We start from the raw sequence: 18,599 nt of genomic DNA, 5'->3' as shown, positions 1-18,599 counted from the left end.
CTGAAGTCTCCCAGCACAACTAAAGTGAGGATGGATGGTAGCCTTTTGAGCACTGAACCCAATGACTCTAAAAGGAACAAATCCTCTGAAAAGTTGTTAGGGGCATAAACACAAACGGTAAAGGATAAGTGTGTGAATCATTTTCATCTACCTGAACAAAGTCCAGCACCGAGCTAAGTGTTTGGAATTACTGTATCTTCACACAATGGGAAGCCCATGATGGTATGCCAGAGCAGAACAGACAGAAACCACTGAACTCTAAAAAAATATTTGTTGGTAATTTTTAATCTCTCTTTATATTCCATGTCTCAAGAGCCAGTTTCCACTTCCAGAGTCTAGAATGCCTGTATCTGTCTAATATCAGACTGGAAGAGCACTTGATCCTCAAATTTCATCTTGCCAGTTTTAAGTCAACTTGGCAGCTCCACATAGCCAGTTACATACAAGGACTGCAAAGGTTTATTTAAATCCATCAAACCAAGACCAACTCCAAATTCATGTATCTCAATTAGTAAATGACTGTTACACTGATTACTGCCTTTTCAGCACTGAATTATAATCCTCAGCTTTTCCTTATAAATAAAATGAACTTTTATTTTAATTTCTTAATAATAGATTGTAAATAAATCAGTTACAATAACAATGAACAGTTTATGTAGATGTTAAATTGTGTCAGATGATAAGTGGTTCTACCCTTTTTCCTGAAAAAAATATGTATAACTGGAAAAAGGTTATATGCTATATGCACTTGTTGAAGCAAAAATAAAGCATTATAAAAAAAACAGAAATAAACAGCCCTGAGTTATCTAAAGAAAAACACACCTAGCCAAAAAAAAAAAATGCAGTCAACAGTGATATTAATGATATTGCAGATTACCTCACAATAGGAATGCTATCTACTGTTAATAGAAAAAAGAAAAACAAATGGTGTGTGTCAGAAGTTCTAATGTACTTACAACTAAGTCTCAGATGGGACTTCAAATTTTCAGGAAGGTCAGCTTGCAAGTATTTGGAAAATAGATAAAAAAAACATCTTCAAATAATGTATATAAAATTTGTTATTGTGATCTGAACATTAAAAAAAAGAAACAAGCAAGACAACTCTTGGTTCTGACTTTCAAATAAGATTGTATCAACCAAAAGCAAAGTCAGATACATAATTTAATATATACCTGTAAATATTTGGATCCAAAAGAACCGCTGTGTCTTGTGGCAGCTTTGATAAATGTACAACTTTTGTTTTCAGCTGAGGTCGGTCATTTTCATTTACCCACACATCTGGTAAACTATTGAGAAGAAAATTAAAACTATGGTTATGAATAAATATTCAAGTTCACAATACCAACACATCAAGCTCAAACAAACAACATAGTTCCCTGAAAACAAAATATGATGATGCTCTGTATAACACTGGAAGATATACAAACAGAAGACAATAATCACTAATAAACAGTATAGAATCTTTAAAGCAGTAGAAATGGAAACTTTATAATGAAGTCACATTTGTAAACAAAGTTTGTGATAATTCAAATAGGGCTTACAGTATATGATTAGAATATTAGGTTTTCTGGAAATGTGACCAAGTTTTAAAAATGCAAAACTCTTATTATGTACAAAATCTACCAGAGCACAAAAATGATATTTTTAGTCAAATGAACAACTTTTTAAAGACTCAGAAGATGACTGTTCAAGATGAAGGATACACAGCACACCAACAACTACAGGCAACAAAGAAATACTTATTTGAGAAGAACTTTACAATTTAATGAAGTGTGTAATAGAGCTCCTTTTTTACATTCTTAATGCATAGTACAAAAAAATAAATAGGTTAATAATTTTAACTGCAAATATATGATAAATTTAAATATTTTAAGATATTCAGTACTATACTTGCTCATTTTCAACAAGCTGAAAGTGTGTCTGTTGGTACTTAGGAAAATCCTGACATGCTAGAAACCTAATTACTTTTATTAAAATTAGTTCATGATGGTTTGTACCTTTAGACCATATTATTTTGTTCCTTTTAAAAGAGAAAGGATTATGGAGTTACTGCATGCCCAATCATTATGGAGTTACTGCGTGCCCAATGTGGCCAGACTTTATTCACAAGACCTCAGTGTATACTTTGTTGAACACCTGAAATACAGTGTGTACTATTTTCCCTAAGCTACCATTATCACTTTAGTTCTTTACTTGACTCAACTATTAACTGTTTACGGGAAACATTTCAGATACTTTGTATTAGGATTTTGGAGACAGCATCGGGTTAAAGGCATATGCAGTCCTAAACTGACAGATAAGACATTGCAGGCCATGCTCGTGCACACAATCATTGTCATTTTGGACTATTTTCCTAAGACTTTTTTGTTTTGAAAAGAAGTCTGTAGCCACAAATGCAAAAGAAAATATTACAGTGCCTATATATGTTTAAGACAGACACATTTTCCCTTGATTTAAAATTGTTCCACAATTTAAAATTACAAATCAAACAATTCCGACATAATTAAAAGGCACATTGCAGACTTTAATTAAAGGGTATCTGAATACATTATGGCCACACAATCTAGAACCTACAACTTTTTCTATATGATCCCTGCATTATGTTTGGGATTATTACCTTGTTGAATAATAAGGTGCTGTCCAATGAGTTTGGAAGCATTTACTGATCTTGAGCAGGTAAGATGTTTTTATACAACTCAGGATTCATTGTTCAGCTGCCATCTGTAGTTACATCATCAATGAAGATAAGTGTGGTAGTACTTGCACTTGCAGCAGCCATACAAGCCTAAGCCATAATAATTCCACCACCATGTTTAACTGATGACGTGGTATTCTTTGGATCTTGGGCAGTTCCTTTTCACCTCCACACTTTGCTCTTGCTAGGATTTTGATACAGATAAAACTTTGTCTTGTCTGTCCACAAGATCTTTTTTCAGATTTCTGTAGGCTCTTTAAAGTATTTTTTTGCAAACTGTAATTTAACTATCCTGTTTTTTTTAGCTAACTAGTGGTTTCATCTTACAGAGTGGCCAATGTATTTCTGTTCATGAAGTCTTCTGCCGATGGTAGTCTCTGACACATAAACATCTGCCTCCTTAAGATCTGTCGGACAGGAATCTAGGGTTTTTTCTTTACCATAGTGACAACTCTTTTGTCATCAGCCAAGGTCCTCCTTGGCCTACCAGTCCCTTTGTGATTACTGGGCTCACCAGTCCGTTCTTTCTTCTTAATGATATTCTAGAGAGTTGATTTAGGTGATGCTAAAGTTTTTGTGATGTCTGTAATGGTTTTAGTCTTGTTTTTCAGCCTCAAAATGGCTTCTTTGACTTTCATTGGTACTGCTCTTATCCTCATGTTGAACAATGGCAACTACAGACCCCAAAGTGTAGAAGCAAGTTTATGTTTCAAATTCTTGCACTAATGAAGTAATGACACACCTGAGTAATCCCAAACACCTGTAATGCCAATTGTCCCAAACATCATGGTGCCATGACATGGGGGGAGGCCATGGAAAAAAATTGTCATTTCTACAAGGTATGTCAGAAATGTATGCAAATACCCTTAAATTAAAGTCTGCAATGTGCAATTTTCTCATGTCTGAATTGTTTGATTTGTACAGTTAAACTGTGGAGCAGTTTAAGTCAAGGAGAAAATGTGTCTTTGTCCCAAATATTATACAGGCATTGAATAATTTGACTCAACTTGTGACCTCACTGATTTTTTAAATGAAGTTCTTTATAGCAAGTGCAATTGCCACAGGTTGTCCATTGAGAACAGTCAGAAAGAGCAGTTGTCCAAATATAGTCATATGAAAAAGTTTGGGAACCTGCATAATGATTACTCTACTCTCAACAAAAAAGACAACGGTGGTATGTCTTTTATTTCCAAGAAAAGTCTGAGTGCTGGGGTGTTTTCTGAACAAAGATTTTTAGTAAATCAGTATTTAGTTGTATGAAATTAAATCAAATGTGAAAAACTGGCTGTGCAAAAATTTGGGTACCCTTATAATTTTGCTGATTTGAATGCATGTAACTGTTCAATACTGATTACTTGCAACACCAAATTGGTTTGAACTTCATAGACAGGTGTGTCCAGTCATGAGAAAAGGTATTTAAGGTGGTCAATTGCAAGTTGTGCTTCCCTTTGACTCTCCTCTGAAGAGTGACAGCATGGGATCCTCAAAGCAACTCTCAAAAGATCTGAAAACAAAGATTTTTCAGTATCATGGTTTAGGGGAAGGCTACAAAAAGCTATTGCAGAGGTTTAAACTGTCAGTTTCAACTGTAAGGAATGTAATGAGGAAATAGAAGGCCACAGGTACAGTTGCTGTTAAACCCAGGTCTGGCAGGACAAGAAAAATACAGGAGCGGATTGTGAGAATGGTTACAGACAACCCACAGATCACCTCCAAAGACCTGCAAGAACATCTTGCTGCAGATGGTGCATCTATACATCGCTCTACAATTCAGCGCAATTTGCACAAAGAACACCTGCATGGTAGGGTGATGAGAAAGAAGCCCTTTCTGCACTCACACCACAAACAGTCGCTTGCTGTATGCAAATGCTCATTTAGACAAGCCAGATTCATTTTGGAACAAAGTGCTTTGGACTGATGAGACAAAAATTGAATTATATGGTCACAACAAAAAGCGCTTTGCATGGCGGAAGAAGAACACTGCATTCCAAGAAAAACACCTGCTACCTACAGTCAAATTTGGTGGAGGTTCCATCATGCTGTGGGGCTATGTGGCTAGTTCAAGGACTGAGGCCTTTGTTAAAGTCGAGGGTTGAATGAATTCAACCCAATATCAACAAATTCTTCAGGATAATGTTCAAGCATCAGTCACCAAGTTGAAGTTACGCAGGGGTTGGATATTCCAACAAGACAATGACCCAAAACACAGTTCGAAATCTACAAAGGCATTCATGCAGAGGGAGAAATGCAATGTTCTGGAATGGTCGTCATAGTCCCCCGACTTGAATATAATCGAAAATCTATGGGATGATTTGAAGCAGGCTGTCCATGCTCAACAGCCATCAAATTTAACTGAACTGGAGAGATTTTGTATGGAAGAATGGTCAAAAATACCTCCATCCAGTATCCAGACACTCATCAAAGGCTATAGGAGGCATCTAGAGGCTGTTTTATTTGCAAAAGGAGGCTCAACTAAGTATTGATGTAATATCTCTGTTGGGGTGCCCAAATTTATGCACCTGTCTAATTTTGTTATGATGCATATTGCATATTTTCTGTTAATCCAATAAACTTAATGTCACTGCTGAAATACTACTGTTTCCATAAAGCATGTCATATATTAAAAGGAAGTTGCTACTTTGAAAGCTCAGCCAATGATAAACAAAAATCCAAAGAATTAAGAGGGGTTCCCAAACTTTTTCATATGACTATAATTATTTATTAAAATACACACCACTCATATCTTTAAAAGTTGTTTACAAACAGGGTTAGATAATGATAATTATATAAATGATATGTATGTGTGTGAGTGTGGTATCCTTTAACAAAACAGCTAAAAAGGAAATATTAATTTAAAACTATTATAATAAATGCAAATAACGAAGAAAGTGACTAAACTAAATACTGTATGATGAACTGCAATGAACACTATGATACTGTAAAGGATAATAATGAATAAAATGCTGTTTTGTATTTATAACTTATGCACATGGCACTGTCATTAAACAAGCATGAAACCACTGATGCAGTTTAAACAACTTTATGAGAGGCCTATTCATGACTGCGCATCAGTGTTCAAAGCAAGGTCTATAAAGAAATGGATGAGCGAGTTTAGTGTGGAGGAACTTGACTAGAATGCACAGAGTCCCAACCTCAACCAGATAGGACACCTTTGTGATGAATTAGAGTGGAGACTGCGAGCCAGCTCTTTTCATCCAACATCAGTGCCTGACCTCACAAATGCTCTCCTGGAAGAATTGTCAAAAATTCCCATAAACACACTCCTAAACCTTGTGGAAAGTCTTCCCAGAAGAGTTGAAGCTGTTATAGTGGCAAAGTGTCAGCCAACTCCATATTAAAGCCTGTGTATTAAGAATGAGATGTCATTAAAGTTCATGTGTGTGTAAAGGCAGGCGTCCCAATACTTTCGGCAATATAGTGTATTTGATCTGAAATAGCGTAGACACTGACACACGATTCAAAAGAATTACTGTTACTCTTCAAGACAATAATGCTTTTAGGAATCAATTAAGCATTGTGCTCAGAAAATATATGCAAATACTCTAGGAGATCATCAGCAACATCCATCCATCCATTTTCCAACCCGCTGAATCCGAACACAGGGTCACGGGGGTCTGCTGGAGCCAATCCCAGCCAACACAGGGCACAAGGCAGGGAACCAATCCTGGGCAGGGTGCCAACCCACCGCAGGACACACACAAACACACCCACACACCAAGCACACACTAGGGCCAATTTAGAATCGCCAATCCACCTAACCTGCATGTCTGTGGACTGTGGGAGGAAACCGGAGCGCCCGGAGGAAACCCACGCAGACACGGGGAGAACATGCAAACTCCACGCAGGGAGGACCCGGGAATCGAACCCAGGTCCCCAGGTGTCCCAACTGCGAGGCAGCAGCGCTACCCACTGCGCCACCGTGCCGCCCTCATCAGCAACATGATTTTCATTATTTTGAGGAGTTAAAAGGAAGCAGTGCATTTAAAATGACATGAAAGATGCCCAGCTTAACAGGCGCAACAGTTTATTTTTGTCATCTGAAACCTCTTATTATTCTTTATGAAAGATACATACAACAAGTGAAATATCTTTCTCTAACTAGACACAGACTTTAACCACTTTCAACAGTGGGCTCCCCAACAAAAGCACATTTTGCTCAACTATCATAAAGTGTTCACATAAGGCAGGAGTCACAATGCACAACTTTCAGTCAAAGAGTATGTCTAACTTAAAAATTTTAGTTGATAGATCTCGTTGCATCAAGGATGTTAGATTACATGACTTGGAATTGTGCGGAGCTGTCAACTGATCACCACCTGGTGGTGAGTTGGTTTCGATGGTGGGGGAGGATGCCGGTCAGGCCTGGTAGGCCCAAACGTGTTGTGAGGGTCTGCTGGGAACGTCTGGCAGAGCCAACTGTCAGAAGTAGCTTCAACTCCCACCTTCGGCAGAACTTCGACCACGTCCCGAGGGAGGTGGGGAACATTGAGTCCGAATGGGCCATATTCTGTGCCTCTATTGTTGAGGCAGCTGACCGGAGCTGTGGCCGTAAGGTGGTCGGTGCCTGTCGTGGCGGCAATCCCCGAACCCTCTGGTGGACACCGGCGGTGAGGGATGCCGTCAAGCGGAAGAAGGAGTCCTACAGGACCCTTTTGTCCTGTGGGACTCTGGAGGCAGCTGATAGGTACTGGCAGGCCAAGCGGAATGCGGCTTTGGTGGTTGCTGAGGCAAAAACTCGGGCGTGGGAGGAGTTTGGGGAGGCCATGGAGAACGACTTTCGGACGGCTTCGAGGAGATTCTGGTCCACTGTCCGGCGTCTCAGGAGGGGGAAGCAGTGCAGTGTCAACACTGTATATGGTGGGGATGGTGCGCTGCTGACCTCGACTCGGGACGTTGTGGGTCGGTGGGGGGAGTACTTCGAAGACCTTCTCAATCCCACTAACATGCCTTCCAATGAGGAAGCAGAGCCTGGGGACTCAGAGGTGGGCTCCCCCATCTCAGGGACTGAGGTCACCGAGGTGGTCAAAAAACTCCTTGGTGGCAGGGCCCCGGGGGTGGATGAGATACGCCCAGAGTTCCTCAAGGCTCTGGATGTTGTAGGACTGTCTTAGTTGACACACCTCTGCAACATCGCATGGACATCAGGGACAGTGCCTCTGGATTGGCAGACCGGGGTGGTGGTCCCCCTCTTTAAGAAAGGGGACCGGAGGGTGAGGGATCACACTCCTCAGCCTCCCTGGAAAAGTCTATTCGGGGGTCCTGGAGAGGAGGGTCCGTCGGATAGTCGAGCCTCGGATTCAGGAGGAACAGTGTGGTTTTCGTCCTGGTCGCGGAACAGTGGACCAGCTCTACACCCTTAGCAGGGTCCTGGAGGGTGTGTGGGAATTTGCCCAACCAGTCTATATGTGTTTTGTGGACTTGGAAAAGGCATTCGACCGTGTCCCTCGGGGAATCCTGTGGGGGGTACTCCGAGAGTATGGGGTACCGGACCCCCTGATAAGGGCTGTTCGGTCCCTGTACGATCAGTGCTAGAGCTTGGTCCGCACTGCCAGCAGTAAGTCGAACCCGTTTCCAGTGAGAGTTGGACTCCGCCAGGGCTGCCCTTTGTCACCGATTCTGTTCATAACTTTTATGGACAGAATTTCTAGGCGCAGCCAGGGTGTTGAGGGGGTCCAGTTTGGTGGACTCAGGATTGGGTCACTGCTTTTTGCAGATGATGTTGTCCTGTTTGCTTCATCAGGCCATGATCTTCAGCTCTCTCTGGATCAGTTCGCAGCTGAGTGTGAAGCGGCTGGGATGGGAATCAGCACCTCCAAATCCGAGACCATGGTCCTCAGCCGGAAAAGGGTGGAGTGCCCTCTCAGGGTTGGTAGCGAGATCCTGCCGCAAGTGGAGGAGTTCAAGTATCTCGGGGTCTTGTTCACAAGTGAGGGAAGAATGGAGCGTGAGATCGACAGGCGGATCGGTGCGGCATCCGCAGTGATGCGGGCTCTGCATCGGTCTGTCGTGGTGAAAAAGGAGCTGAGCCGCAAGGCGAAGCTCTCAATTTACCAGTCGATCTATGTTCCTACCCTCACCTATGGTCATGAGGTATGGGTAGTGACCGAAAGAACGAGATCACGAATACAAGCGGCTGAAATGAGTTTCCTCTGCAGGGTGTCTGGGCTTTCCCTTAAAGATAGGGTGAGAAGCTCAGTCATCCGGGAGGGGCTCAGAGTAGAGCCGCTGCTCCTCCACATCGAGAGGAGTCAGATGAGGTGGCTCGGGCATCTGATCAGGATGCCTCCTGGACGCCTCCCTGGTGAGGTGTTCCAGGCACGTCTAACCGGGAGGAGGCCCCGGGGAAGACCCAGGACACGCTGGAGGGACTATGTCTCTCGGCTGGCCTGGGAACGCCTTGGGATTCTCCTGGAAGAGCTAGAAGAAGTGGCCGGGGAGAGGGAAGTCTGGGCATCTCTGCTCAAGCTGCTGTTCCCACGACCCGACCTCGGATAAGCGGAAAAGGATGGATGGATGGATGGATGGAATTGTGAGGGATAAGAAATTACACAATATCATATAAAAAGGATATGTACAATGAGGTAAAACCTAGAAGCTCTAGATTTTGATGATATAGCACTACTTTCCTTGGATTCTTTTGAAGCAGGTAGTATGATGGTAAGTGTACCACTATGAATTTTTTAATTTGTGTAACTTGTCAAAATATTTTGTAATGTTTTGATGCCATTATGGCACTTTCTATGACTAAGTGATAATATTTTAAGTGTATTTTTGCTCATTATGCATTTTATGTGCTTAAGAAACTATAAGAAAAATCTAAATACAAATAAAAGTTACTGCAAGAAAGTGATTGGCAGGAAAATAAAAAGGATTTTTAACAAAATCTCCTTTACAGCCACTATACTTACATGTCCTCAGGTGTCCAGTGAAGTAGAACCTTAATCTTCCCAGACTCTTCTTTTCTTCTTGCTATTATCTAAAAGACAAATATCAAAAGTTAATCTTTAATTTATCCAAATACCCGAAAGATTTTGGCCCCAAAAAATAATTTTACCTAAATTTCAAAAGTATACAATTGTAATTTTATCCAAAAAAATTAACAGTAAGTTAAATTTACAGAAAAGCAATACACATATCAAAGAGGTACTCATCTAACTTGCAATAGCTATTCAGTCAAATTTATAAATGGTAGCTAGTATGGTTCATAGATACTTCCAGACAGGAATCACATGAGAAAGTAAAACACACTTTACACTATTAGTCACTGGAACATGGTGGCCTCAGTAGTTCAGTCTGTGATAAGACTAGGCACAAAACTAAATCATGACAATTACAGGTCACTGTAATTCACATTCAGAATGCTTACCTGTAGTGGGTGGGAAATGTCACAGTGGGATACCTTGTAGTTTCATTTATTAATTGCTTTTAGTTGTTTAACTTTATTATTTTTTTTTTTTTAAATTTACACTGCTAGTCAACCGACACTGGCACAAACACATGTATTTGCCTTCTGATCACACCCTCTATATGTGAAACCCACCCAACTTCAGAAAGGTATACTGATGTTTGTGTCGAGAAAACTGACTGAAGGGGTATAACCAGTGCAATGTTGTAAATAGGCATTCATCAGACAGGACTGAGGGCATGCAGAATGGGATGCATTGTAAGGATACGATTGTGCAACAATCTACCATTTGCTGTGAAAGATTTTCCCTTGCAGTAGGACAATGCCAGGCTACACATGTCTGCTGTGGTCACAACTGTTCTGAGGAGTCCTGGAGTTCAGGTTCTGCCTTGGCCTACCCTCATTTAACTTTGGGATGCCATGAATCATAACCACAGACTTAATATTCTACTTGCCAATGGCCAGCAGCTTCTTCAAGCACTTTTAAAGCAATAGAATAACACCCAGCAGTTGCAAATTTAGTGCCTCACTATGTATCTATGCATTATATTTCACATGTAAAGCACTTCATTAAACTGTGACACAATACAGCAGTAACAGACTACTATGGAAAAGTATTAAAAATATCAGTATCAGATAATACACATACCAGATGTGCCACACAGAATAAACAACTAACAATGTAACTAACTGAACTTCAGAAAGGTCAATAAAACTAAAATTAGTAATACAACCTTACTGGTAGTGAAGGTGCTTAAATTATTCATTCTTAGTCATTGATCAAGCATATGTGAGTTAATGGTATATGACCTGCGGTGAAAGTAACATTCAAGAGTTTAAATATGACACTACTTCTTCTTCTTTCGGCTGCTCCCGTTAGGGGTCACCACAGCGGATCGTCTTCTTCCATATCTTTCTGTCCTCTGTATCTTGTTCTGTTACACCTATCACCTGCATTTCCTCTCTCACCACATCCATAAACCTTCTCTTAGGCCTTCCTCTTTTTCTCTTGCCTGGCAGTTCTATCCTTAGCATCCTTCTCCCAATATACTCAGCATCTTAGCATCTTTAACTCTGCTACCTCCAGCTCTGTCTCCTGCTTTCTGGTCAGTGCCACCATCTCCAACCCAGATAACATAGCTGGTCTCACTACCATCCTGTAGACCTTCCCTTTCACTCTTGCTGATATCCGTCTGTCACAAATCACTCCTGACTTTCTTCTCCATCCATTCCACCCTGCCTGCACTCTCTTTTTCACCTCTCTTCTACAATCCCCATTACTCTGTACTGTTGATCCCAAGTATTTAAACTCATCCACCTTCGCCAACTCTACTCCTTGCATCCTGACCATTCCACTAACCTACCTCTCATTTGTACACATGTATTCTCTCTTGTTCCTACTGACCTTCATTCCTCTCCTCTCTAGAGCATATCTCCACCTCTCCAGGGTCTCCTCAACCTGCAGCTTACTCTCACTACAGATCACAGTGTCATCAGCAAATGACACTGAGTGCTAAAATATTAGCATATAACAGTTTGATCCTGCTGTGTAGTGCTTTCTTTAGGCATATCCTGTCATGAATTTATTATTTGTAGTTTGTAATTGATGCATTGAAATTCTGGCTGTTGGAATTCATCCACGTTACTTGCCCAGGGAGAAAAGTTACATCATCCTTATTAATGTTTGTATTGTCCCTCTGCATATGGGAACTCGGCAAGATATAACATGAAAGATGTTTGGAAAGGAATAGGCATAACTACTGGACTTAAATAATCCAGGGCTCAGAAGAGAAAGTGGACAAAGGTAATGTCCTGAACCAGTTCTTAGATATATTTTTCTCTCCTACTTCCAAGATCAGCAAAACCAGGGAACTGGTTATTAACTTTCGTCGCACCAACCAGCCTCTATACTGACTCACTATTTAGGGAGTGGATGTAAAGGTGGTGCACTCCTATAAGTACTTGGGGGTCCACATCAATGACAGGTTGGACTGGTCTCGTTACACAGAGAAATTACATGGGAAAGGGCTTTACTAACAAAAAACAACTAAATATGTTACTTAGTTATTATAAAATGTAAAGCATTGCAAACACTGCATTACTTTTGCATTACTCTTTCTGCTTTTGCATGAAAACTGCACATTTCACTGGCAGTTATTAAAATTATTATTAAATTATTATTAAATCCTAAACAAAAGAATCTTCTTGAAACTGACCAGAAACACAGCCAAAATTGATCATTTTCTTGTGTTTTATAACTATTATAGCTAACCTAGGTTAAACTCGAAACCAGGACTCCAGGCAAAAAAATCACCTCAAGGAGCTAGTGGCTCCAAAAAGAAAAAATGTTAGGACCCAGTGGCTTTTATTTAGGTGCCAAAAAATCTAATATGTAAAATAATAATCTTTCAGTATATATGTGTGCCTAATTCTTTTCCTTTTCTTGTGCAGTGCATCCTTCCCTTGTATTGTTGCATCTGTCTTGATGATTTGGGTAACTGAATGTCATTATAACTTTCAAACTATGTACAGGCTCACTTAATGTCAGTATTAGAGGGCCATCCAGTGTAATTTGGTCTTCTCTTCTTCTTTTTTGAAGTGAACCAGAAACCTTTTAAAATACATTTTGAATAATTTTAGCTGTCCAGTCATTGGCTACACATTTCAACAGCTCTGCTCCAGCTGGTGAAATAAGTATCCATTCCAGTGGACAGGACAAATAAAAATAGATTCTTTTTAAATAGGTTGAGTTCAATTTTAGCAGTCCAGTTTTCATTTTGTAAACAGAAGAGACTTTCAACGACAAAGGCTCAGCTGTGGAAATGAGTGTACCCTCTAGTAGATGGGATGGAGAGGCACGTTAAACATGAAATGGATATAGAAGCCTGTCTTTAAAAATACATTTTGAACAATTTTAGCTATACAATGTTCATTTTGCGCGCAGCTTACAGAGGAACACATTACTACAGCAAAGGCTCAGCTGCGGAAATAAGTGTCCCCACTAGTAGATGGGATGGAGGGGCATGTAGTAGATACGAACATGCTATAGATGACTGTCTGATATGCTTATTAAGGACACTGTGCACCATTTTAACTAACCAGTGTTCATTTCCATTTTGCAAGGGGGCACAGCAGATAAAGTTTAGCACTGAATGCTCTCAACAAGTTTTTTAAAAACAATTGATCAGTTTTAATCTGACATGATTGGCTGTGTATTTAATACACAGGAAACTTAATTTTATGGGATCCTCCCCCAATTTAAAATGGTGGTCATGAAAGGAAAGGATTTTTTTTGATAGAGCTTTAACTATTTCATTGATACGGTTTTTAATTACTCATATGACAGAGGTGAAACTTGTGTGCCACAACAAAGCCTTACTCAGGGAAATGTTTAAAAGCAAGGAACCAAGTATGGCATGAAAGTTGATTGGTACATTTTAATGATTTTTCTTTTAAATGTGTTTGTACAGAGTTCTTGGGTGTCAACTAATGAATTATTATTTATAGTTATTACTATTATTAATATTTTACTAAATCTTATTTTCCATGTTTCTTTGTTGGTGAGCTCCCATTGAAGAATTTGTTGGTAAAAGAACATATAGTGTGCATTTTAGTCACAGTCTGGAGCACTGTATATCCACTACATGTACTGGGCAATTTCTACAACATTTCAGGGTTCAAAATTAATCTGAATAAGAGCATGTTATTTCCAGTAAATCTTCTGCACATTAGCTTAAATACATAATAACAAATAGCACATGGAAAAAGTTAGACTTAAATAAATGCATTGTTCATTTATCCATCTATTTTTCTGACACACCATTACAGTTTCAAGAGGAGACAGAGTACATTCCAACAGAACTTAGTGGAAAGCAGGAAGGAAGGAACCAAATATAGTTCTGATATAATTCCTTCAAAGACACAGTTATATGCTCCCCCAAAATGCACTAATGCTGATTTGCAAATATTATTGTTAAGGACTACACAGTGTAGTAAAGATACATACTTCCCTTCACAAGAACCATGCATCTCTTTCAGTATACTCTTGATAAAATGAACTGGCAAACTTTTTAAAATAGAAAGAGCATGTCATCCAAATCTGACCCTAAAAAAAACTATGTTAAAAGCAAAAAGCAAAAACAATGATTAAATCGTCTCTCCTCCCTACATATGATTAGTAGAAATGCAAACCAAGTTCTGTCTCTTCCACTCACTCTTATAAGCCTGTCAGTTACAAAAACACCTGCTCTGCAATAACATTAAACAGGAATCACTAATAAAATTGCATGTTCAGCAATTAAAATAAAGTGATTATTTTAAAGAGAGTTAAAATTTTGAACATTTATTATAGGTTTATATAAATAAATATATATGAATCAGGTGACTTTACTGGACCCATCGCTACTTCAAATACAAAACACATTTGTTGGATGTGTGATCACTGGATGAAGTTGGGACCTACTCACCTCTGGGGTTTGTTTTCTAAAATTCAATAATAAGGAAATAACCGAGAGAAAAAAATTCAATATAATATATGCCTGAGTTCAACTGCTGTTTTCTTAGAGTAACAATTCCTACAGTTGAATGTAGAGAAAAAGCAAACTATAATAACTTCTCAAAGCAGGGTACTACTGCCATCTACTGGAAACAAGCTCTACATTACCAAGACAATCAATGAGCCCAACACTGTGGCTCCTACAAGAATCTTTATAATAAATATATATTTTTTTAATATCAATATAACTTTATCAGACCTTAAATAGTATTTTTAAAACGAGCCAAACATAAAAACAATATCACTAAACATTAGCATTTTCTCCTTTTTGCTAAAACTTCTAAATAGCTAATAAAATGCAAACTCTTCGAGGATCAAAAATCCTAATGCAAAACTGCTTCTGGAATTTTGACACTTTTGAATGTCACAGTAACTGCTCTCTCAAGATGCATACTTCATGCTATCTTTAGTTACTCTATTACACCATACAAAATAACAGTGCCCCAGACAGGCACTAGTATATAATACTTCTCACAAATTAAAATCAAGGAAATCTATAGTTTAGCAAGCAAAAAATGCACCATATTAACTGATACCAACTATATTGATCTCTAATATACACAAAATGTGTCCAATATGATTTTGAAGAAAAACAGATGATATCTCTAAAAAGAATCAATACTGTGATGGGTCCAAGAGCAGTGTTTAGCTACCATTAACAACTTCCATGGCTGCGGCTCCGAAAGAATTAAAGACGAAACATTCAGCACTACAGTCTCAGAATTCAACTTTCTACAGAGAAATCCATTTAAAATTATCAAGCTTCACATACATGGTATTTCATTAATTTGTTATGTACAATTTAATATGATGCAAAGAAGGACATAATACCTCTTTAGAGACATTTTATTGGAATGACAGAAATAAAAACTGAAGGTATATAATGTAAGAAAAGAAGCATATTTTCTACTTTTTCCATTATAAGAGTCCTTTGGATAGACTGAATTTCAAGAGAAATAAATGCCCTATGCTACAGTTCTTTCTATCCTTTGAATGTAAAAATTCTAATTGTTTAGGAGCTATCCATCTAGATTTACCCTCTAACCGAAAAAGTATAATATTACAACATGCTTGAACTGAAGCTTTTATATTCACATGAGCACAACATAAATTAGAAGTGGCAATCTTATTTATGAAGTAGCAATGCCCAGTTAATAGGGAGAGTATTCAAGAAGACAGTAAACTGAGCAGGGTAACTGTGAGGTAGTAGTCAAAACTTTAGTCAATAATTTTATTGCCAGGAACGGTGTAAAAAGTGCTTAAGAGAGACAGCACATGGGAAAGACTATTATGAGGATTTACCAGATACTAAAGCAGTTCCTTCACCAACAAAGAAACAAGAAAATGCTATGTGGAACTTCTTGAGAAGAGAAATGGGTGATGTACGGGCTGTCAATAGATCAAGAAATAAAATAAAGAAGAGAAACCATCCTGACTGGATCTCCTATCAGTAAAGGGGTAGAAGATGTCCAAATTACTCCACCAGTTCAAAGGGAGTAAAATATGACAATGTAATTGTTTTCAAAAGCTCAGAGTTGCAAACCAAACCTTGTCTAGAACCTGTTTGAGAAATAACCAGTTCAGAAAACCAAACATCTTTTTTGTACCAAGCATAAGCAACTGTAAAAATGGTAAAGAAGGAACACTAGCTAGCAATGTATAAATGCAGCTCAATCCAACTGAATTGCCCAATGAAGATGGTACTCTAAAACCTTAGTCTTAAGTTTAGCACTGGAGTTCATAAGTGACAGCAGTTTAAAATTCTGAATCTGTACCAGGTGTTCAATTGCAACTTGGTGATTATAGTGCAAGTGCTAAAGTGTCACTGGTGTGAGAAAACAGTGATATTAAGCATTTGAAAAAAGAAAACAGGATAAATAAGTTTATTCCAAACATATTCATAGAAGCTTGGATATCAAGGTAAGGAGCCTTGACTTTATTCATGCAGCTGAATGCTTTCTTCAGGAATTCCATCATAAAAAATGTCTAAGAATAATACTTCTTCCTAGAACAGATGAACCGGGCATAGGAAAACAACTGGTAATTGAAAAATTGCTAAATTTCGTGGGTCACCGGTGATTGCCTTGATTCAGTTTTAATGGCAGAAAAGGTAGTAAAATTTAATTACAATGGACATGGAAAGCCAACAATCTCTTGTACTCAGCTTTAGAGACCCAAGTATATGTATGAATGTGGCATTATCCCTTTAAACACAGCCTAAAATTAGGCAGTTTTCAGCTAATGTAATTTAACTGGCTAATAGTTCTTCATACTTAATATACACATTCAAAACATCAAAATGTAGGGCAGACGTTACTCTTTATGAATATTTACATCTAGAGAATAAATTATGTTTTGCATATAAATGACTGCAGAGTAAGTTCCAAAATTTAATCAGGTTTTAACCAAAAAAAAAAACTGTTTAAATGATACACAATAACAGCAACGGCTAACGTGTAGTTTTATGATTTTCAACTAGGAAAAAAAAAAAAGATTATTTTTTTCAGCTTTTGTAGCATTCAAATAAATGACTACATTATGAACATGTTTTACTGAAAGCACAAGTTCTAGATGCCCAAATGAAAATCAAGCATTTCTGTTTCAGAATGTATACATCTGGTAAAGGAACTATGTTGTGAAAGGTAATTATAGCACAATAAACAAACACACTCTAACTTCGTTTTATTAAAAAGTGCACTTTGAATGTTACTTTCTTGTCATAAGTGTTGGAACATACTTCCAAACCCTATAAAGACAGCACAGAATGAATGTTCAGATGACTGGGAACAACTGCATGAAAGAAAATTATCAAATGCAAGCAACCAAATTTTGAAGCAGTAAAAATACATTTTTACACTGCATTTTCTGTTTTTAAATAAATCACCATATCATGAATACGCCTTACTGAAAAGTATATTTTCTACATGTGAAAGTGAAGGTTAAATCTTGTTATTTCGGTAAGTACATATCAAGAGAAGTAATTAATACTGTGACCAAATTATAGCACAAACAATTGCAAAATTCAAAACTTTCTTTAGAAAAAATAATCACTTTCTAAAATATAACACCATCATTATCATTATTTATAATGTTCTTTTGTAGTGGTATAAGCTCAAGAATCTATAATAATAAAAGGCAAAGCCCTCACTGACTGACTGACTGACTCACTCACTGACTGACTGACTGACTGACTCATCACTAATTCTCCAACTTCCCGTGTAGGTGGAAGGCTGAAATTTGGCAGGCTCATTCCTTACAGCTTACTTACAAAAGTTAGGCAGTTTTCATTTCAAAATTATACGCGTAATGGTCATAACTGGAACCTCTTTTTTGTCCATATACTGTAATGGTAGGCAGCAAGATGGCCGTAGGAGACTGAGTTGCGTGTCGCGTCATCACGCCTCCCACGTAATCACGTGAACTGACTGTGAACTCAGTACGTAGAAAAGAAGGAGGAGCCCCAAAGAGCGCAGAAGAAAACATTCATTACACAATTGACAAGGCAGCGAAACAATAAGAAGCGAGTGAGTGACGCATACAAGCATCTTCATAAGACACGAGGTATAAAAAAGCACGGTGTAAACCGTAAGTCTAAATTAACTTTATAGAAACGCTCCCGCTGCCGTTTGCAATACCATATTCGCGAGATACAAGTTTAATGAGAAGACACGAGGTATAAAAAAGCACGGTGTAAACCGTAACCTTAACTTTATAGAAACGCTCCCGCTGCCGTTTGCAATGCCATATTCGCGAGATACAAGTTTAATGAGAAGACACGAGGTATAAACGACAGTTTGCATCACTTTGTAACAGAGTTAAAATTGCTGTAGCGAGAAACTTTTAACTGCCGGGTCTTAGCTAACATTAAATAAACCCGTGGACATCGCAACATCACACGAGAGTGGCTCACGTGAAGTGACTGA

General features: G+C 38.5%; 1 protein-coding gene across 2 annotated transcripts in view; it reads right to left on the bottom strand.

Annotated features, from left to right (window-relative positions):
* The window catches only part of aebp2 (AE binding protein 2), a 149,072-nt gene that overhangs the window by 37,800 nt on the left and 92,673 nt on the right, over positions 1 to 18,599 (bottom strand). For both annotated transcript variants that reach the window (XR_007936553.1, XM_028807131.2), the window contains exons 6-7: positions 9,625 to 9,692; positions 1,173 to 1,286 (exon numbers count right to left, since the gene is read on the bottom strand). Coding sequence is in view for 1 of the 2 variants with exons in the window: in XM_028807131.2 (XP_028662964.1) it covers positions 1,173 to 1,286; positions 9,625 to 9,692 (182 nt within the window). In the remaining variant the exon portion in view is untranslated. The remainder of the gene's footprint in view (positions 1 to 1,172; positions 1,287 to 9,624; positions 9,693 to 18,599) is intronic.

This window comes from Erpetoichthys calabaricus, chromosome 1 (genome assembly GCF_900747795.2).
Source record: "Erpetoichthys calabaricus chromosome 1, fErpCal1.3, whole genome shotgun sequence".
NCBI classification, from domain to species: Eukaryota; Metazoa; Chordata; class Cladistia; order Polypteriformes; family Polypteridae; genus Erpetoichthys; species Erpetoichthys calabaricus.
This window is presented reverse-complemented; position numbering and strand designations above follow the sequence as displayed.